Raw genomic sequence first — 22,007 nt, 5'->3', positions numbered from 1 at the left:
AAGAAACTAGTTAAGCAAGACGGGAATAAACAGTTTTAATACCCTACTGAAATGAATGGAGTGGCCAATAATTTTCGAAAGGACCAAGTCACCCTACACAGATCAGTGGAGTCCACCTACATTTTAAAAAAAGCTTTGTCTCAAAGTGTCCGTTCCAGCTGCTTTAATATTTCCCTGTTATCTGTTTATGCCAAGATTCAGTTGATTCTGGCGATTTTAGTTTTTCATAATATGTGATTACTCAACCCATGCTCTTCTGCCTCGCAGCTCACCCTGATGTAAGTGTTGATGTTTATGGTTCTGCTTTTCCTGCTGGAGCAATATTGCTGGGGAACGCCAGTGAAAGCAGTTTACTTTACTCTTCAAAGTCTCAGACTCAGCCTTTAATTCAGATGCAGCCACTGTGTTCACCAAAACCCTGCGTCACTTAGAAATGGAGAATGCCTTAAGCCTGCACCAAGTCTAGAGGCGTTCCTTTGCTCCTGAAGGACAAGGTTGGCAGAATCCTTTCTTCCATCCCTGCTCATCGCTGCAGGTGTCAGACTAGGTTTTGCTTTGAAAATGAGAGTGATAGACGTAGCATCCAGGAGCAAGAAGAGTTATTATTCACGTTTTCTTCTTGGCAAGAATTCTGAATTACATGCTTCCTGGTAAGTACCTCTGTGGTTAACCTGCCCAGCCCTGAAAGAGAAGATCAGCATAGGCGATTGTTCACAGTAGTAATTTCTGACGTCATTGTAAAGGTAAGGAAACACTTATTTCTTAAACTACCAAAGTAATTAAATTTGGTATATGATCTACTGTTTTCTCTTCAGTGTTAGGAATTTGGTTTTTACAATGGAGAAACCATCTGCAAATTTTCCCTGGAATTGTGGTCAACAGAATTACCATTTGCAGGTAAGAAGTATGCCCCAAGGGCCCACCAGTTCAGGAAGGGCTCCGAAACTAGGATCCACCATAATCTTAAAAAAAAAAATAAAATAAAATAAAATTGTACTGTATTGTGTCATAAGGTAGTAAACCAAAGTCAGAGACCTCTTACTCAGTGGTACTGCCTGAGCAGGCAAATTGTTTTCGTATCCTTGAAGCCTCTCCAGACTTCCAGAGATGATCTGTTTCTGTGCTACCTCTCAGTAGAGGTTATAATATTCCTAACGATAATGCTTACTGAATTGATAACGATTAATATTTATTTTTATTGTAGTACTTCTTCAGGATGCTCAGATGCAAATAAGAATTTCTAAACTAGTATGATGCCTTAAAAAAATGAGCACTATACTATCCTGACAGAAATTTGGATATCGATGGCTACTTCAAACAGTGTAAATTCTTCTACCTCTTTACTCATCTTGAGCAGCCTTTGGCTCCTTCTGTATCTCATGCAGGTCAGTGAGTTACGGGAGCTCACACAGTCACATACTGTAACGCGTGCAGTAGTGCAGAGGTGTCTAATCCAGCCGTCATCTACTGAACATCCAAAGAAGTTTATTGCTCTTCTCTACCTAAACTTTACTTGTCTGTCTGTTTTATAACCTATGAAGCATGTGATTTTACCAAGGCAAGCTTTTAACCACACTTTGAGTCTGAACTCATTCATAGCTTCAAATGCTGTGGCTGTTTCCCGTTTTGTCTTCAGCAGGAGACTGACTACAGCAGGTACCCTGTCTGTCAGTGCATCATTTGGATCATGGTTAAAGTTTACTTGTCACCTTCACAATTTGTCTAGCCAGTGACATGTACATAGCCTTTAGCTTACACTTGATGTACTTTTATCAGCTGTGACTCCTGTGTGACTCAGTTGCTGTAACTGGTCTGCCGTGCAGGGCATTCTCTGGCTGCATTAGGAAAGAGGCTGGTTTTGATGAATACAGACTGTTCTTGGAGTGTGGCGTTTTCTTAGTCTGGATGTTCAGGACTTGCAGTCATCTGCACCGTTACTTTTGCCCCTTCCTGTTGTGCAATTTTTAAAATCTGTGGGGATTAGCAAAGCATTAAAGCATTAGGCGTCCTGGATTGCACCAGCCGGAAATGATTAATAAACTCAGTTCTGCTCTTGAGAACTGTTACTTCGCTTTCTTTTTTTTTTGTGGGTGCCAAAAGCTAGGGAGACTACTGTGTAAGCAGTGCTGGCTGTCTTTTTAAGTGGAAGGAAGTATGACATGTCCAAAATGTGGAATAATGCCAGCATCCCAAGTGTATGAAGTTGTGGGTTGTGTTTTGGGGTGGGTTGTTTTGTTTTGTTTTTTGTTTTTTAAAAAAAGAAAGTACTAGGGAGTTGAGGTAGAAATGTGGCTCTATTGATAGCAATGGCATCCTTAAAAATGGAATACAGGCTCTTGGTTTTCTCAATCATTGTAATTGGGGGGTGATGATGGAGGAAGGCGGGGGGAAAGGTGTCAAGATAATTTCTGTTAACCGTTAACTGTACGCTCGTACAGCAAGTAGCTCCCATTTGGGGGACATGAAGCGGATAACTCCAGAGCTATGAACAGAATTAAGGCAGGGCTAACAGCAGGAAGTCCTGTTGGATGACAGGCACTCCCATGGTCAAAGCAGTTCATGGTGCATTGGAAGGATGTTCCATACTTTTCATTACAAATCTGACTTGCATTCTTTTTTTTTTTTTTTTTTTGCCAAACTGTCACAAACCAACGAAGAGAATAACTTTGTGGCCTAGCTTTAGGATAGTGCTTTTAGGCTAGATCTAAAATAAGTTCTACATATGACATCAGGCAAACAGATTACTTTTGCTTTTAAATCTCTTAATATTCCAAGTGGAGGGATCTTTAGAGGTCCATCTCTACAGTCATTCTCTTAGCATGCAAGAACTATTTTTTCTCTTGCTTTAGTCAAAGGCAGAACTGGCTCTTAGCAGTGTGCCAAGTTTCAAAGCCAGCATGAGAAAGGACACGGCTTCTCTTAGCAGCAGTAAGGACGCACGCAGGATTTTCTAGGCAGGAGTTCACCTGCAAGCAACTGATTGTAAAATTCATTTTATTAATACAGTGTTATACACTCAAAGTGAAAGTGATACACACGAGACACTTATCTCCCATTCATTTATTCACATTTTCCATGGATTTTTGTACATTTCCTCAATATATTAGAACTAATGAAAACATTGTTACATGACAACTTATGAGAAACTTAAGTATCCACTGAAAAATTCAGAAATCTATTAACAATTAACAAATCGTCACATTCAGCATTTTCATTGGATTTCTACTAGCTCATGCCGCTTTAAATTGTTTAATGTCAGTTAATTTCTGCACACAGGCACCAGCTACAAAATTTTAGCAAATGCAAATAAGTTAAGGCATCAGAAAGAAAGTCTTTAAGGACATTTAAAATGTTACAGTGCTGCAAAGGGAGCTGAACTGAAGTTCTTAATAGTGAAGCGTACCTCCTAATTTGTTTATGTTCTACAACATGTTCATTTGAACTTTAATCTACACTTTCACATCCATCAACCAAAAGGGATTATAGGAACAAGCTGTTGTACTCCCAAATAGAGAAAGTACGTTACAAAAAGCCCCCTGTATATAGAAATTTAATACTTTAAAATTCAAATCAACTGTAATAATCTCCCTTACAGATGATTCTTAGAATTAAGAGAAGCAGATTTTTATTTTTCTACTTTGAGGAGTGGGCAGGTGAGAAGGAAAGTTTTCTAAGTAGCTGAAACTTCAAAATTAAAGCCCAAGGAAGAATGCGTGCTCCATGAGACACTGACGCCTATGCACAGCTGAAACAGTGAAGGCATTAACTCAAATTAAGGAGGAAACTTGCATCTTTAACATCAGGTATCTGATAGCCAGCTGTTAATATTATATTAAGTATCTACCAAGATACAGGACTGTCTCATTTGAGTTGGAATTCAGATCAAAGTTTCTTCCTTGTATAGCACACGCCACTTGGGTATGAAGGCATTAGTATATTGATTTCTACACTCTCCACTAACTTTTCCTTGTAACTCATTTTAGGCCTTTATTTCTATGTAATAATCTCTGGCTTTTTACAGTATTTCTGTATTTTAATATTTCCTAACTAGAAACTGAAGCATCATCCAAAGCAATACCAGAGAAGGGTTGTGCTTTATAACTGAACACCAACGGAAAAGTGTATGACTTATTTTTCCTGCTTCATAATCCAGATAACGTAGGGTCACTATGAATAATGTTGATTAAAATCTCTCAATTTGCAGTAAAATTCTTCCCTATTCTTTTAGTGCAAACTTCCCCATGTAAAATGTGTAAAACTTTATGTTTATGCATATATTTGACATTCTAATTAACACAAGATTCCAATTACATGCCTTCCCGTAGCTTTCCTGATGAATACTTATGTTGCTTACACTGTCCTCACCCTCAGAAAGTCCACCCTTGAAAACATGACAGAAATGCACTAGCCATTACCCGGTTAGACAGCTTTAGATTTTGGCCAAATACATGCGTGAAAAACACCAAGACTGCCTCACTTCGGAGCAAATCGTAAGGATATGTGGAAAGTTCGTTTTGTCTCTCACTCCTTGAGTTAATTGGTCCACAGTTCAATGAATGAAGAAACACTTACATACCCGTGAGCTTTCGGAGGTAAACAACCATCCACCCAAGACCACTGACTGATACAATCTGTACAGAGTTGCTCTTAAAGTGAGATGCGTAACAAATCCACTTACTGCGTCCAGCGCTCTGGACTATAAACCTTTCTGTGCGGAGACACGTTTAAGACACTACAGTCAAATGACAAATGCAAAATTAACTGAGCCCTTGGACATTAAACCTGAGCCTGTAATAAACTTTCAGGCAATGTTCTGCTTTTCATTCATACACAATTAACATGCAAGCCTTCAGCCTTTGGCCTCCCATACTTGTCAGCAAGACTTTTTTATAAAAAATTATTTTGAGAGAAGTAACATAGCTTACTTTTAATGGTTAAGTACTGAGCCAGATGGAAAAAAAAAAAAAAAGATTAAAAAAAAAGGCACCAGTTTATATTTCAAATAATGTTTGAAATTGTATGTAAGCTTCCTTTACACTTTAGTAATTCCTGTGATCTCAGTGTAAGTGAAATGTGAGCAAAGGCCTTTGTTTTTTGAACTTCGGTCAAGAGGGCCACAGATCCTATACAGTTTTTGCTCTTTTTAGTTAAGAGGGGGGGGGGAAAAAGCCATAACCTGAATTGTGCAGTGAATGAGGACTTAAGGTAGCAATTTGTGCTCCCGAGAGAGCAGTGGGGAACAGGTAAGACCTGCTGCATCTCACCAAATGGTGCTACTTTTTTTTCCCCACCCATAGGATGTCACTGTTGTGAATTTCCAGGTCCCCATGAGAATTGCATCATGCTGCTTTTTATAAAGAACGGGATTTTTCTTTTTCTGCGCTGCAACAGCCAGAGAGAGGTTGGCATGTTTTTCTTCCATCTCCTCAGAGCTGGTCAGTGTGACAGATCAGAGAGCAGTTCAAGTTTAATATTAACAGCTAGCTCTTGGATAGTTTCCAGAGATGAAAGCAAAGCAGAAAAACAATTATTAGGGAAGGAGTTTCCAGCAAAGAAAATTTGAAAAAGGAAACCAAACAAGGTCTGAAAGTTGAGACGGAAACTAAGAACAGCATGATGTTTGATCCACAAGTTATTGCCATGTGGTTAATTTTAACACAGCTGAAAATTAAGTTATAAATTAACCCAGTGCTCCCTACTTTTGCAACAGAAAGCTTGTCCTAAACCTGCAAACTGCTGCTGTACTTACTTAATATAGTGCGGTAAAGCACTGTAGTTTCAGCACATGGGAAAAATAATTACTGACACACACACACACACATATTTATGCATGTATTCTTGGTAATGGTCAGAGGCAATATAAAGATCTATAAAAATCCTGAAATTTGTGAAAAGAGTTATCTTCAAAAATTGCTAGTAGCAAGACAACATTTACAGCTCTGCCTCTGCTGGGTTTCAGTTTTAGCCCAAGGGACTAGGGAAGAATACCTCAGAGGGACCATAATGGAAGTGCAACCCTTTACCTCTGACTTGTCAGAAGTCAGCGAATGCCACCTGTGGCTGTGGTCCAAGATAAACAGTCTTCCAGTTGTCTGCTTGTACTATTGCACATCATTAGCTTGTTGCTACAGTAAAGAGAGAACTGGTCGTTCTTCTCTAAGAAACACTACTGTCAACAAGACTATGCAAAAGCAAATTTTCTTTTAAATATCTGGAGATGCAGTCTCTGAGTCCCAAAAGCACACAAGTCTGTAATAGTTAAAACACAGTACAATATATAATATCATTGTTGTTGGGGTACATTATTGTCACCAACAGTGTGAAAAATTAGTCTCGCCAGAATGACAGACCAATTAAAATTAAAAATCTCAAGTCTAGAAACAGTTTCAACAATTAAACTTCAACATCCTCCCTTCTCAAAACAGGAGGCTGTTGCATTGCACCGCAGTCTGTGAGGAAGCTCTGGTACCGTATTTTTGTACTCTGATTTCAGTCCGTTCGGTCAAATTGACCAGTGTTAAAAACATATGCTTTAATTTAAATCAATGTGCTTTATCCAGAAGAGGTCCTGCATTTAGATACTGAAAAATGAGGGAGCACAGCCCAACACTTGTGTTCTGTTAAAGCTTTTATTAGCTAGTGTAGCTTTTCCTCACAGAATTTTGCCAGAATTCCTGTAACAGTTCTTAATATCAGAGTAAAGAGTTAAGTGTTCAAGTGAAGTTATGGAAGAAAAAAAAAAGAGCAGCAGCAGTTTGGCAATAATTCCTCAAATCACTGACTGCAACTTATTTAAGCCTCCTTTTTCTCCAGTAAGATTTTGTGCAATTCATCTGCATCCTCACTTGTTTTCACCCTTATTAACATAGTGACAGGAACAGCTGGATTCTTCTCATCAATCGGTGGATTAGGAACACAAACTATAAGAACGTTGTTTTTTCCAGTTCTTGTACATGGCATCTTGGGTGGAATTAAAACATTCAACAGTATGTTTCCTGCATACAAGGAGAAAAAAAAAAAAAAAACCAATTAGCAATTTTTCAGCTTTTACTGCAATACAGATGTTAGTATACTTACTAAATAGGGATTTAAGTTTGTGTTTGGAAGGAAGGCAATTCACAAATGTCATCTATAATTGTCTTATTCTTCCCTAAGCATCTGCTCGTGGGCACTGTTCTCATAGATTTCTTTCCTCATTAGGAATGAGGAAATCTCTGAAAATACTGCATCCTCCTCTTTTAAAGGGAGGAGTGTGAAGAATATCAAACTATAGTAGGGACACGAAGGAAAAAGGGAAGGGGACAAGGGAGAAGCAGCAAATGAGGACTCGAGTCACAGTGCTTAGTTTATGCTTCTGCGAGTTACTCATTCTGACCATCACGCACAGTTTGTAAGCAGAGGCAAAACAGTTAGCTTGAACACACATACAGACATGTTAATCTAAAATTGGACAGACAGTGGTAGAATAAGTAATTTGTATCCTCAAATCGTACAACGCATCTGATGTTGTCTACCACCAGGTTACCAGTAACAGCTCTGTGTCAACTTGTTAAATTACGTAGCGAGTTGGACAGCTTCAGTATTAGTGGTCTATTAAAACAGTTGCAAACAAACTCAAATCTGCTTCCACGGAAGATGCACACATTTTGTAAACCTGGTAAATAGTTCAGAACACGGTAGTAGTATTTAGGGAAAAGTCAGTCTTCGCCTTCCTTTCCAGTTCAGTTTTTCAACACAGTGAGATTTTAGGAAAGGATTATAGCACTGTGTGAAGATAGCAAAAAGGAAAGCGTGCATCACTATGACTGCAGCAGCTTCGAGAAACCAATGCTTGGAAATACCAAGCTGAAATATCTTAGTGTATGAACTGAAGAAAAAAAGGAAAGATTTCCTAATACATCACCTCTGATGAAGATAGAGGGAATGTAAATCAACATCATGAAAATTAGCATCAGCTGGGTGAAAAATCAAGACTTGTGTTAAAGAATAGATAACCTGGAGAAATCAAGTTTTCGTCTGCTCTACTCAACACATTTAAATCCGCAAGGAAATGCCGAAAGCTCTGATGATGCTGCCATACATCTGCCTTCAGTTTTATTGCTAAGAACTGCCCTTTATCTAGCCAACTTGTCTCCACTGAAAGATAAGTTAATGATTCAGAAGTGACTAACACAGGAGTCCCAGTCTCACCAGGTATTTGAAAACTGCCCCGACGGGGCCTGCAGAGGCTTCATACGGACTTTCTAGAGTACATTATAAACTGAAAGTGAGGCGAGATTTACCAGTGCCTTACAGTGCAGCATGGCTTCAGTCCTCAGGTCTTCTATAAGCATAATACTTACTCTATTTTATGAAAGTTGTCAAGTGCATGTGAACCCCACATGCCAGTCTGTTGAAATTAGGTACTGAAGCGTAGCACAGTTTCTTAACAGTGAGTATCAAAATATTGATTTGCACAGTTTGAGTGTGTGAACACTCTTCAGCTAGAACATTATACCTTAAAAACTTAATACATCAAGTCCCTCTAATTTCTAAAGGCAAAGAAACTGGTAGATGCTTTGCTTTTTTTTTTTTTCCTCCTCTTAAATTAGCTGTATGTGTTAACCTCCAAAGATATTCTGAGGAACTATCACACTACAAGTTACTCTTAATTCTGTAGAGTCAACCTACCACTTGTGATCCAACTGAAGTTAGCTAAAACACAGGTCAACAGCTGGACTTCAGCATGTATTTTAAGAGCAACGCATATAGCAAAATCCTGCATGCCTGATCTATATCATGCTCCCCTTCACCCCCAAGTACAATGGATGTCTGCCCACACGGTCAACTATTTACGTATTCAGGATGAATTGCAGACAACTGACAGCTGGCCTGCATCTTAGGCACAAAATTTGTTCCTCTTCATTCATCACACCTGATATATGACTTTATTGTGGATCTTAAGCCACACTTCAAAGCCACTCCACAAATCAGGGATGGAGAAAAACTATTAAAAAAAGGCAGGGGAGGAATACCCAAACATACAGCATAACCTTTTACTTCCTTGCATTGCTTCCTGTGCACTATTTTGTAATACTCATTAGTATTACAAAGAATGTAGAAAAGTTTTCACTAATCATGTCTGTCATGTTGTGTAACAAAAAAAAAAAAAAAAAAAAAACCTAATGCTTAGAGAATTTCACATCAAGACTTGCTACTAGAAGAAATTTACTTACCTAAATTGGTATCTGCTCGAACTAGGAGCTGAGTTTTTTCATTTCCTGCTGGTTTTAAGTGTAACGTTCCTACACCTTTTTCTTTGAATTCATTGTCCTTTTTGTAGAACAGTTTGCACCTGTGAAAGAAAAAAAAAAAAAAAAGCCCAACACTTGTTTGTGCAGATATGTAGAGATTAAATACAAAGACACCTCCCAAATACACACATATATTTATACATCTGACTCATAGTAAGCCAATAGTTGAACAATAATCAGGAAGTTAACATGCTGTAAGTAGCAGAAATCTTTATATTCTTCTTGACCTTGTTTCACATGCTAACAGACAGTACTTCCAGTTCAGAAAGTTAATTATTTATTTCAGTACTAAAATGACAAACGTATTACTTTCAGGGAAGGATAAAATGCACAGCAACCTGTACTCAGGATAAGGAGTAATAACTAAGCTACTGTTTAAAAACACTACTTACAAAACCATAAGAACTTGCTGTATCATGCCGAAGCTGTAATAGGACTCTTATGTAAAATTTAAAACCTTTTTTTTTTTTACATGAAGCCCTAATAAACCTAATGCAATTCTCCATAAATTGGCACGTACCTTCTCTCAGATAAAGCACACGACTTTTTGTAGAAGGACAAATTCTGTGCTAAGCAGACATGCAATTACTTGGACTACTGAACATGCTTTGAAAAACTGCTTCTGCAGAGCTAGTCTCGTTCTGAACTTAAAAGTACAACTTGTTCACTCCTCCATATAACCATCAGCATTTTCTAACTGAAGAGACTTATTTTAGGCTATGCAAATAGCTGAACACCTGACTGATTTTTCAGAACTACAGTACGTTACTTCTGTGGTACAAGCCCTTACAAAACTTACAAAACCCAATGAAGGCAGAAACATCATAGTCATTTGTAAAAAGCTGATCGCAAGTAGAACACAAACTAGTTATTACTCCTGTGTCCAAGATACACAAGAATCCTGGTAAGATCTTACACGTTTTTCTCTGTAATTAACTTTTTTACAAGTGGAGCTTCATACTCTGTATGGCTTCCTAGCAAGATTTATTAACTAGGAAGTCAAGAATGTATATCTCATTAATTATGCAATGCAGTGGTGAGGAACAGCAATATGCAGGTATGAATTTTATTCTCCCAGTTATAGTTCTATTCACTATTCCAAGTTAAAGACACTTACTTCTTTGAGTAGAAAGCATCATCTTCTTTTATTTCATTAACAATGACTTTTGGTGGCTCTTCTTCCTCCTCTTCTCCTCCTTTAAATAAGAAAATGTTAATACATTAATGTTGTGAGCATATTATCTGGAAGGTACTTTTGTCATTGCATTAGAACTAGTTTATGCATGCCATATTTGACATACAGATGCGTGGCTTGTCAATGATTGCCAAAATACCTTTAAGTCAATTTGGGCTCTGAAGCAGCTTCAGCTACAGAAAAAAAAAAAAAGCCTTACTTTCTTTTTATTCAGCCACACCCCTCAAGCAACTATATGCTCACCATCAGTTTAAATGGGATTAAAATACCCAGCCACCACCAAACAATCAAAACCAAAAAAAAATATAAAGCTTAAGTCAAAACCCTCTGTAAGTGGGAAAACAGTTAAGACATTTCAAAAAATAGTCTCCAGAAATGAGTCCACGTAAAGCGTAACAACTACTTCCAACAGCCAGGTTTAATTTGGGGGAAGGGAAGTAGTTGCAGGAATGACAGCCAAGATACAGTGGCAGGATTATGCCTCCCAGTCCCTCAACTGCTAGGATTTATATCAGCTTACTGAACTCAGCTTAGGGAAACAGCAGAGTCAAACTGCCAGGTACTATATAACTTTGTTGGCTTTACAGTCTATTAAGAAAGATGTATGAAATCTTTCTGTATCTTATGCATTTTACTGAAGGGATCTCTTGATAAACCAATCCTGTTGCTTTTCCCAATAGAAGTGTCCTGCAGCCTCAAGGATGAACATACCAGTTGCTTTAAATTTCATCTTTTCAAGCGTTGCATTCAGCCACAGAATTATATAATATTATAGGAAGTATAAATCTGACAGAAATACATAGGTTTTGAGGACCATATACTTCTACCATTACTTAAACAGTATGCAAGATTCAGATATTTCCAGATTAGTGGTACAGTTTTGCACTTTCAAACTGAAAAACAATTATGATTTAGTTCTGCTTAGTATCATTTAATCTTTGCAATATTCTTGTGTCACATACATTCACAGCTTACCGCTAAAATCACAATTTTCAATAGAAATTACCTTTATCATCGCTATTGCCACTTTCTGTCTGAGCTTCCAATACATTGGTGGATACTGCAGTGACAGACTTAGCCTGGTTTGCGTCTTTTCCAAACAAACCTGAATTCCCAGGAGAAAATGAGAAACTACTGAGCGTTCCTGAACCAAGGGAACCCAACACAGAACTGTCGACACTCTTGCCAAAATTAAATGAGACTGTTGATGTAGCTCCTAACAACGTGTCTTTTTTTTCTGATGCAGCTTCAGGTTTTTTGTCCAAGGTATCCTCAGTTTTGTTGTTAAACAAAAATGTTGATCCTTGCTGTGGCTTTGAATTCCCAAATGTAGAAACAGACTGAGAGCCAGGTGTCTTGTTGCTTTCGTTTTCAGAGCCACTATCACTACTGCTTCCATGTTGCTGTTCTATATTTGCTAAATACTTCTCATAGTCTCTAAAGATGGGCGTCAGGTCACATAGCGGGTTTGTGTTTACATGCTTAACTATCCAGTCACGCACAGAACAGTTTAAAGCTGCTAACTGTTTGTGGTAAACACTAGAGCTACAAACTTTATTCTGAGTATAGCCAGATGAGGATGGTTGATTGCCACCATTAGCTTTTGGGCTTGCAGCCTTTTTCTCAGTAAATGCAGTAGTAGCAGGACCATTTGACATTGTGGATCCTCCTATTAGAAGAAAAACATGGTTTAGAACTTTTTTTTTCCCCTAGAAAGCAGAGTTCTCATAAAAGTCTAACTAATGTTATTTCTTTATCAAATCACTCATCTTGCTCAGTTATGTACCTTCTCTTGGATCACAACACTGTGTACTAGATACCATGGTACAAGTAAACAGACAATGCTGTGAAACAGACCTAAGGATACACAAAAGTAGATGGAGCAGTTGTATTAAAAAAAAATAATAATCTAGAAGAAATCTTGTACAGAACAACATAAAAAAATAAGCTTTGTATTTCATCAAACCTCCCAAAATCTTAATTTAAGCTTTACCAAGCTGTAACAGTTATTAAAACAAAATATTCAGTTATGTCTTGCTACTCATGCTTTAAAACTCTGAACACGCTAGCCCATGATTTTGCACATTTTTGAGTGGTTTCCGTAAAAAAAAAAAAACATAATAAGCAAATTAAGAAAATCCTCATTAAATATTTAAAGTCTCTCCTAATTGAGTTAAGCTCACTGAAATCTTAAGTCACTCTAAACTTCAAATTCTACCATTTCTATTCTATTTCTGCATCTCCAACACAAAGGGACAGAACTAATATTCTTCAGGGACTACCAAAGGTTGAGACTAGAGTTAGACTTCCCAAAATATTTCAAGTGTCTTAAAATGTAGGTAATAAATGTAACAGATAAAGTTCTAGTTATGTAAGTTTGCAACATAAGGTATACAGGGGAAAAAAGGTTAAGACTTTAGCTACACAGCATATATTTACCAAGACCTGCAAAAAAATACAGAAACAAGAACTTAAATAAAGTTTAAAAAAAAAAGAAAAAAAAAATCACACAAAGAAACTGCAGTCCTAACTAAATGGATATTTTCTATTAGCCTTTTTTTTTTTTTAATTAAAATTCAGAGAATTGGGACAATTATTTAACTGGAATATGTTATCAGCTGTTTGACACTATTTGAAAAGCGTCTTATGCCAATGTCTTCCATTCCCATTTGTGCCTATAAAGCTTTTACCTCCAGTATTAGATCAAATACAAATTTAGTTTCCACCTCTTAAAACTGCAGGCATTTGGTAACTTGTCCCTTCAGCAGTGTAAAATACTTGTAAGAAATCTTACAAAGAGGAATAAAGTCTCAAAACCTTTGAGTTTGAATTTGTTTTTTTCACTATTAAAATTACTCTGCAGATTTTATGTATGAATTTGTTAATAAGTACATATGCTCATTTCAAACTTACCAAACGCTGATTGTGTTTCGGAGGTGGTCTTTAAACTGCTGAAAGAAGGAGTGCTAGAGACAGTACTGCTTCCATTAGACAGTCCTTCTAAAGGCTTTATTCCTGCACCATTACCAAATCCGCCAAAGCCACCTCCTCCTTTTCCAGAAGGCAATATAAAGCCTTTAAACCCTTTAAAAGCTCCTCCACTTTCAGACTAGGAAGAGAGAAAAAAAATAAAAAAAAAAGAAAAGAAAGAAAGAGAGACAAGCAGTTATATACATTCCTCCACAAAAATCCTATCCTTGCTTGATATTCCATTTATTTTACCTTGGTTCACTGTGTCATTTAGTGCAGTACTCTAAGTCAGCTATGTAAACAAAGTTAATAGCTTCCTTATGACACACATTGCTGCTATTTTTAAAGGACTCAGATGTTTGGTATGAAAACAAACTAGATCTAGGAAGTGGATACATAAAACTTGTTCGGAGCAGCGGATGTGTTTGACTACCTATTTAGACATTCATAGCATCTTGTTTTCTTTAAATAATTGCAGGCTTATTTTCAGCAACTTTTAGCACTTACAACTGCAGTTAAAGAGTCCAACACTTCAAGCCACTCATCAAAACAGCATACTTTGTAGTCACTTATGTAATGTTTAAGTGATTTACCCAAAATATTCCAAAGCAACTGATGGGAGAAGCAAAGATAGACTTACTTGATAACACAGTACGTATGCTTTCTGCAGCCTTTTCATTACCTAGTTCTGAACACTATCTTTACAACCATGTTATTTTATGGTATAGTTTCTTAGGTGTTTTTAAAATATATAGTGTGATTAAAATGCAAATAAGCACTGCCACTTTTAGGTACCTACATATAATGTCTTTTGCGGTAATGAGCACTGATTACTGGAAGTGGACTTTCAATGTCTCTGGAAAGCCATCAGAGGAAAAGGAGAATTGCTTCTGAGTTTCATCTGCTTTTACCACTAAAGAAATAGCAAAACTTACAAATTTTAGGTTCTATTCCAGTATCTGGCCTTGTAGATATGGGCTCTTCTTGTTTCCCTTTGTGCTTTACCTCTTCCAGTGCAGTCCTCTGTTTCCCATTTCTAGGTAGCTATTTTTATTCTGTCTCTTTGATCAGTCCTACCTACCTCTCTCTCTTTGATCAGTCCTACCTACCTCTCTCTCTGGACATTCAAGTTAAACTGCAGTCTTTCTTTTTCTTTGCAGTGTTCTGCTTGCTCCATTCAGGAGCATCAGTAAACTTAGAAGTTTACCTTTTTTCTAAGTATTTCACGGGCTTCTTACACAGCCTTAGCTGCCCTGCCATCTCTTCCGCTTTTTAGACTTTGCCCAGCCTACCCTAGCTCTTCTTCCAGTTTTGATCTCTAACAGCTGACTCTCAGCCTTCTGACTATTTCTTCTACAATCCTCTGGTCCCCTTTCTCAGCTAGTTGTTTTTCCCATTCCATTTGCCCCTGAATCCCTTCTGTTCAAGCTGTGGTTTATTTCTTGCATCACCACGTCCCAGTACAGTTCTTTAACTGCATTCTCTACCACATTTGTGATTAAAACTGTGACAGGCCAAAGGAGGATAGGATTGCTTCCTCATTTACATAACTTGGACAGCAGAAGGAAAATCAAAAGCCCAGGAAGGGAAAAAACAAAACACCCCCAACTATCTAGCCCCTAATTATGCCCAGTCCCATTCAATCCAAAAGCAATCTGAGTGATAAGTAAAGTTTCCGTCCTATTTCTAACGTGGCCCTGTTGAAAGAACATTTCATAGAAAGATATAGACAACAAAGTATGTCAGGCATTTTTGAAAGGACTGCAGTTTGGCTGGACTGGGTTAATGCTTTTACAGGGACTAAACCTGTAACAATGGCCAACTTCTTTCAATTTTCCATTTGTTCTTGCAAAGAGTAGATGGCACTAATGCACTTCACTGGGGGAAGGGGGGGAAAAAGTAGCAGAATTCTTAACAGAAGACATCTTTTTCATTCTCAGATCAGCTTAGTATTTTGGCTTTTACTTATTTAGCATCTGAGACATCCCCCAGTGCTCCAGTACGGATAACAAGTAACTTTTTACTTCCAGGCTTCCATCTTTGCAAAGAATGAAACTGGAGCAGTTCAAATGCTATTTTACCCATCTGTAGAGGGGACAGCCTCTGAAACACTCTGCATTTATACTTCAGAAATACACATCTCTCTTCACTCAATCAACACCAGTATTACCCATTTTTCATTCTAGCCTTATTCTTGCTATGGAACAGTAAGCAAAAATTAATTTGCATGTATGAGCGGACTAGCTGAATATACCTTCTAACTGATAGCTTTATACAGTATTATTACAAGCCCAAATAAGTACAAAACCAAGCATGGATGTCATATTTTGCAGCTGGGTCAAACTACAACACTAATGCTCAGTGATTACATTACCTCTGATCCAACATTTCGGCGCTTTGCTTTTTTAATAGCTCTGTTCTTCAGGACTTCTTCGCTAGCTACTGAGAATGTTCCAACCTTTAAGAAGTAGTTATGGAATCATTAGAAACGGAAATTCTCAAAATGCATAAAGTCATCATAGTCTGAAGAGATGGCTGAATGTTTTCAACACAACTTTAACACTTGCCCTAACAAATAAGGGAAGAAGGAAAAAAAACAAACAAACAAACAAAAAAAAAAACAAAAAAAAACCCCCATACCCAGAAAATACAATACTGTGATTAGCTTGCCAGCTACTTGGACAATTAGTTGAGACTTTGAAAACTTGTTTTTTCTTGTTCTACACTGCATTTCCCTTTGTGCAACCTCAATTTTATTAGAACAAATAATTCAAGTAATTTTTTTATTGCACTGTTACAAACAATCTTCAGTTTGGAGAAGGTATGTTGAGCTGTACATTCTCAGTCAATCTCCTGTGGTCTGCTGTAGTTCAAGCATTAGTGAAGGCAGCTAATGACTACCCCATGATAAATGAGGAAATTAACTTTTCTTATATTCAGATTTCTGGAAGAGCACTGCTAGTTTTCTTTCTCACATTTTATAGGCCTAAACATTTAATACTTTTAGTAGCACAGAAGCTAGCACAGTTTGTTTAGAGACACTACAAAAGCCATAAATAAGTATGAGACACTAAACACAGAGACACTAAAGTCTCTTTTTACAGTCAGATTAAATGTATCATTTGACTGTTTGCTTAATTCCTCTGGCTGTGTCGTGACATTCAGCTAAGCACTCCAAATTAACATATTTCTGACCTTTTTTCTAAAACAAAACAAAAAAAAAGTCCAGGAGACATTAAGAAAATTTATCTCGACTGTGTTATGTCAGTAACGCCTAGAGCAGAGTCAAGTATCTCAAGAAATCAAAAGTGCTTTTCTTGTGAACTCAATGAATACTCATCACACATTTGACGAGGACAAAAGCATTATGAATTTTAACAAGCATGGGGTTCCCTTTAGAAACATAAACTTCCCTTCTGTCATGGTTTAACCACAGCTGGCAACTAAGCACCACACAGCTACTTGCTCATTCCACCCCAGGTGGGATGGGGAGGAGAAACTGAAAGAAAACTCATAGAGTGAGATAAAGACAGTTTGCTAGGACAGCAAAGGAAGAGATAATAAGAGTAGAATATACAAAATGAATGCTGCACAATTTCTCACCACCCAGCGACCGACACAGCCCATCCTGAGCAGTGATCACAGAATGGAACCGAGAGCGATTTCTGAACGATCCTGAACAGCAATTTCCAGACTTCTGCCCACCGACCAACCCCCGTTACATACTGAGCATGACATCTATGGCATGGAATATCCCCTTTAGCCAGCTTGGGTCAGCTGTACTGGCTATAGCCCTCCCAGCTTTTTGCACCTGCACATTAGCAAAACCCAGGAACCTGAAGAAAGTCCTTGATCTCTTAGCAACAACTCATAACATCAGTGTATTATCAAGATACTTCACATACCAAATCCCATACTAAATCCAAAACACAGCAGCTACCAGGAAGAAAATTAACTCCATCCCAGCTGAAACCAGGCCACTTTCCCTGCTGCTGATGTCATTTTAACTGATAAAAGCTGCTTTGCCATATGGTCTGCATATACTGGAAACTTTATTAAAAATATATATAATTCACTTACATAAAATAATCTTTACTTGCTACACTTATAACCAATTTTACTGTAGACTTCACCCACAAGATAAACGGCACACGTACATAACTGCCCTACTACTTGCAGAGGTGGGGCAGAGGGGAATCTGATGTGTATCTTACCTCCTCAGCTTCATCCTCCTGATCCCAGTTTCTGTCAGTCAGTTCCTTCTCTGCAATTCTCTTTGCCATTTTTCCACACCTGTGTGGGGGGAAAAAAAAAGTTATATAGAATCAATTGCACAGAAATTAAATTCTCAGCAACAGTGATCTTCAATTTGTATTACTTCGAACAAGTAACGGGAATCAGAGTTCATCTAGAAGTAGGTCAAAATTGGAATGACAGTTGAAAACCAAGTCTTTTTAACAACTACTGTTGCAATAACAGTAAACAGCGCTTGAGATTAAAGCTGTGGCGATTAGCCACATTTGATAGTAAATTTAAGCAACAACAGAAACATGCAATTCAACTGCGGGATAAGTTTTCTTTAGCAGCATTGCTACTAGAGAAATTCTTGTCGGTCCCACAACCCATATACTTGGTCACGACTTACTCTGAAGGGCTGCAAAAAAAACCTGAAAAATATGGGGGGGGGGGGGGGGGGGAATCCAGTTAAAACATTCCATATTTCACTCCATCTTACTTCAGGATACACAAGTAGGCAACAAGTCTTGCAAGCGAAAAGTTACTTTAAAGCATCTAAAATAAATACCGATGAGAACATAATGAAGAAACTAGACAGAAAGCTTAATTTAAATAAGAATAAAGACAATGCTCTCCTACAAAAAACAGCATCAGCAGAATATTACCAATTAGAAATTTGAAAAAATCTATTACCAATAAATCAAACTATTTTCCTTCAAAGGACACAAAGCGTACCATGGATTTTAGAGTAATTAATGTTAAGCAGCCAATCATTATTTTGCTAGTTATCTCTGCAATGTAAAGGAAAAACAACTTTGGAGAAGGAATGTCTAATAATTTTGATGTCTGATTTCTATTTTACTAAAGTACAACTTACCAATTATGTACAAAACCAAAGAATGAATCCAAGTATGTTATTTTATATCTGAAAGGCTTGGCAAGCATTACTCAAATTTTGAATGAAAAAAGTAGGTTTTGTTACCAACTACAATTATGTCATGTGAGACTAAATATGGAAACTTTCCAAATAAAATATAGAGTTTTGTCGCAATTTAAGTCTCAAGTGAGCACAAGAATTAAAACTCTTAAAAAACCTTTTTAAGTTCATGATCCAGACCTGGCCACATAAAAAAAATAAATAAATTCCACAAATAGTTGTATTTCAGATCTGCAAATGATAACAATACGTGATTACAGAACATCTCGTTTAGCCAATGGAATATTTTTAAACAGAACAGTAAATCCAGCTATACAGCAGTCTTACAGAGATCACACATCAAAGACTTGAATTTTGGTCTGACACACTTCACAAATAAGGTCAAGTTATTAGGATGTTTTGGAAGTACAGTGATAAAAGACTGTTTTGTCTTTTGTAAATGCTTTAAAATGGCATAAATCACACCATTCTGAAGGAGAGGTCCTGCCATGCCCTGCATGATTCTCAGCAGACCAGGGAACTATTTAAATCTAACCCACTGGGGAAAAATAAACAAACAAACAAAACAACTAAACTTATTTAAAGGTCAGCCCAGTTTCCCACAAGGGTGCACCAACACTTGCAACCAGAGGAAGACAAGATTGCATCTCTTTGGACTATCAAGACCTAGAATTACACCATCTGTTTCCACTGCAGATCAAATTACCACTCTTAACCCAGCCACTGAAGCATGACAAGCACTACATTAACTAGAGAGCCTGTTCTCCACTAATAGAAGAGTGGTAAACCTGTTGGCCTTGGCTCCAGGTTCTCTGCACCTACCTCTGTTTACATGATTTCTCCACATCAATACTGAAAACAGGAGCAGACAACAGAATCTAAGATACATGAAGACAGGAGCAAGAGAATTCTACAGACATTTTCTAACCTGTGCAACAAGAAGCAACGCAAAACCACCTCTACCCAACATTCACAACCTTCAAAAAGTTTTTGTAGGAAATGGTCTGAACAGGTTGATGTCACATTATTTTGAGAAACGGGTAATTATATTTTAAAAAACCTCCATAATACGGATGTTTTGTTGAACTACTAAAATCCACCTAGTAACTACAGTGGCCCTATTTAACGCACGATTTTGAGAACAAGACTTACTTTTAACGCTTGCATCCCACGATATCACCTATCCACCGTAAGGCTACTGAACTGGCACTATCGGAGAGCCCAACCTAAAACCAGGCGGCGAAAGAAGTCACCGGTATCCGACCACACTTGCAAGTCTGTGCGGCGACGCTGGTGAGCCCCTAGCTGCGTCACAGAGCAGGAAACGCCCGCGGTATTTCCGGGTGCGCCGGAAGGCAGGCAGGCAGCCGCCGGGCAGCTGACCCACGTTTCTCCTTTCCTGAGAAGATCTTCGCTTTCGGCCTAGGCTCTTTCGTTTTAACAGATACAGAGTCCCGCTTTGCTTCCTTTCCAAAGGCCTAGCTGCACTCCGCTGCAACCTCCGAAGCTGCCCCCTCTCTTCCACCCCACACGCGTTGGTTTGAAAAGCGCGGAGCTGCCCTGCACTGGGTGTATTTCTTCCCCCGACCCTAGGCGCAAATCGCCAAAATGCCATCGCCCCCCAGCACCGCCAACCAGGCCCTCCGGAGCCGGGAGGCTCCAAGGGCGATCTCCCTCCCCACTCGGCGTCCCTCTGGCCTTGCGGTTCTCCTGTTTGCGGCCTGCGGGGGACATTTGCAGCCAGACCACCCCTTCCCCTCACCCTTCGCCCTTTGAAACCCACGCCCCTTCCTTCGGGGAAGGCGATGCCAGCGGCCGGGGATGCCTGCGGGGCGACACCCGCCCCACAGTGGGACGCATTACCCCAAGGGAGGCACCAACTCGCCGGGAACGGGGACGATCTCCCTTTCGGGACGCCCCAGGCGCCCAGCCGGCTCGGCTGCCGTCCCAGGCTTGCCGCCCCCCCCCCCCCCAAACCCCGCAGCGTGTCCGGTCCGCCCTCCCGCGCACGGAAAAGGCACCAGGGCGTGCGATCCCGGGAACGGCGGCGGGGAAGCGGAGAAGGAAGGAAAGAGCCGGCACTTACCCCCGCGGGCCGTCCCCCCACGGTGCCGGAGCTGCGGCTGCGGCGGGCAGGAGGCGGAGTCTGGTCGCAGGCTGCCCGGGCCCGGAGCCCGCTCACCATCCCCTGGCCGAGCCCTTGTCGCCCCTCGGCTAGCCGGCGTCGCTTAACTCGCCGTCAGGCCGCCGTCATTTTGTCCCTCCTAAAAAGACGGGGAAGAAAACGTTTATATAAAAAAAAAGAGCGCGGCACCGGCTGCCGCCGTCCCCGCCGCCGTCCCCGCCGCCGCCGCCTGCGCCGCGCATGCGCTCCCCTCCTCCCGCGGCCCGCGTTGCGACGGGAAAGGGAGGGGCGGAGCCGGCGGCAGCCCCGCAGCCGTCCGCTGGGGCTCGGATCACGTGGCTGCCGCTGCCCAATGGGCGGGCCCGTCCTGCCAACGGCCGGCTGGGGCGCGCATGCGGGAGGCATGGGTCTCGCGCCGGCCGTTCGAATTTTCGGCACGTGACCCGCCCCTTCTTTCTCCCCTCCCCCTCTCGGGCGCAGGCCTGTGTTAGGCGGGGAGGCCGTTATCAGGGGGGCTGGCCTGCTTCGCGGCCCCCGGTTAGGCCGCGTACAGCGGCGGGGGGGTATCCAGTCCACGCGTGGCCGGGCGGCAGGGCGCATCCTGCCCCAGCTGTACCCGCTGCCTTCCCCCGGCCGGGCGCAGCTGCCGCTGACTCACGGGGCAGGGCCGGCTGCGGCCTGGCTTACGGCGGGGGGAGCGGGTTGCTTGCCAGGCGCTGCGGCCTGGCTGACCTGTAAAGTCTTGGCTCGCTTGCTGCCTCCCTCGTGGCCTTTCCTCGCCGCGGTGTAGCAGTGCGTGGGATTAGAGCTAGTGTGAAGCGGCTAGGGAGAAGGTAATGTTCTCTGTTGTGGTTACAGGTTGAAAACAGTGACTCCTAAGCGTTTTTGCATCATGTACAGGAAGCATAGACTACCTTAGAAGAATAACAGTAAAAATGAAGGCAATCAGAGTAAACCTAGAAGCTGCAGTTCTCATGCCCCGTCTTAGGTACTAGCATACAGCTCAGACTTGGGGTGCTACACTTGCAGGCTGAAATATCTTGACCTAATGTTTTAAAATTAATAGAAAACTTACTCTCCTAAAGCATATAAATTCATTTAATACTGGGAAAAACAACAACAAAAAACCCTTTAGCAGCAGATAGGAGGCGTTGACATTAATCACATCTAGGACCCTAAGACTCCTCAGGCATAGGCCTACCCCCCAGTTGTGTTACCTAGTTTTAATCTTTAAACAATATGTTTTCACCA

The 22,007-nt window shown here is 40.1% G+C and overlaps 1 protein-coding gene across 2 annotated transcripts; it reads right to left on the bottom strand.

Moving 5' to 3' along the window:
* Positions 1 to 3,045: 3,045 nt before the first annotated feature.
* On the bottom strand, positions 3,046 to 19,803 carry NUP50 (nucleoporin 50). 2 transcript variants are annotated; one of them, XR_015259956.1, is made up of 9 exons: positions 19,784 to 19,803; positions 17,673 to 17,751; positions 15,833 to 15,916; positions 13,402 to 13,597; positions 11,495 to 12,157; positions 10,411 to 10,489; positions 9,216 to 9,334; positions 7,655 to 7,764; positions 6,792 to 6,995 (listed from the first exon to the last, which is right to left on the bottom strand). XR_015259956.1 is itself a non-coding variant. In XM_086757720.1 (8 exons), the coding sequence occupies exons 2-8, from the start codon at positions 17,739 to 17,741 to the stop codon at positions 6,793 to 6,795; spliced, it is 1,413 nt and encodes a 470-aa protein (XP_086613846.1). In that variant the 5' UTR covers positions 17,742 to 17,751; positions 19,784 to 19,803; the 3' UTR covers positions 3,046 to 6,792. The 2 variants fall into 2 exon arrangements, 1 of the variants encoding a protein (XP_086613846.1); XM_086757720.1 differs by lacking the exon at positions 7,655 to 7,764 and having other exon boundaries at positions 3,046 to 6,995.
* Between the last annotated feature and the right edge of the window lie 2,204 nt (positions 19,804 to 22,007).

This window comes from Chlamydotis macqueenii, chromosome 1 (genome assembly GCF_036417535.1).
Source record: "Chlamydotis macqueenii isolate bChlMac1 chromosome 1, bChlMac1.mat, whole genome shotgun sequence".
In the NCBI taxonomy this organism is placed as follows: Eukaryota; Metazoa; Chordata; class Aves; order Otidiformes; family Otididae; genus Chlamydotis; species Chlamydotis macqueenii.
This window is presented reverse-complemented; position numbering and strand designations above follow the sequence as displayed.

Coding starts and splice junctions, on each gene's coding strand:
- NUP50 (XM_086757720.1), bottom strand. CDS start 17,741: ATGGCAAAGAGAATTGCAGAGAAGGAACTGACTGACAGAAACTGGGAT. Junction 12,158..13,401: donor CGAAACACAATCAGCGTTTG/GTAAGTTTGAAA, acceptor TTCTTCTAATAG/GAGGATCCACAATGTCAAAT. Junction 10,490..11,494: donor TGGCAATAGCGATGATAAAG/GTAATTTCTATT, acceptor TCTTATTTAAAG/GAGGAGAAGAGGAGGAAGAA.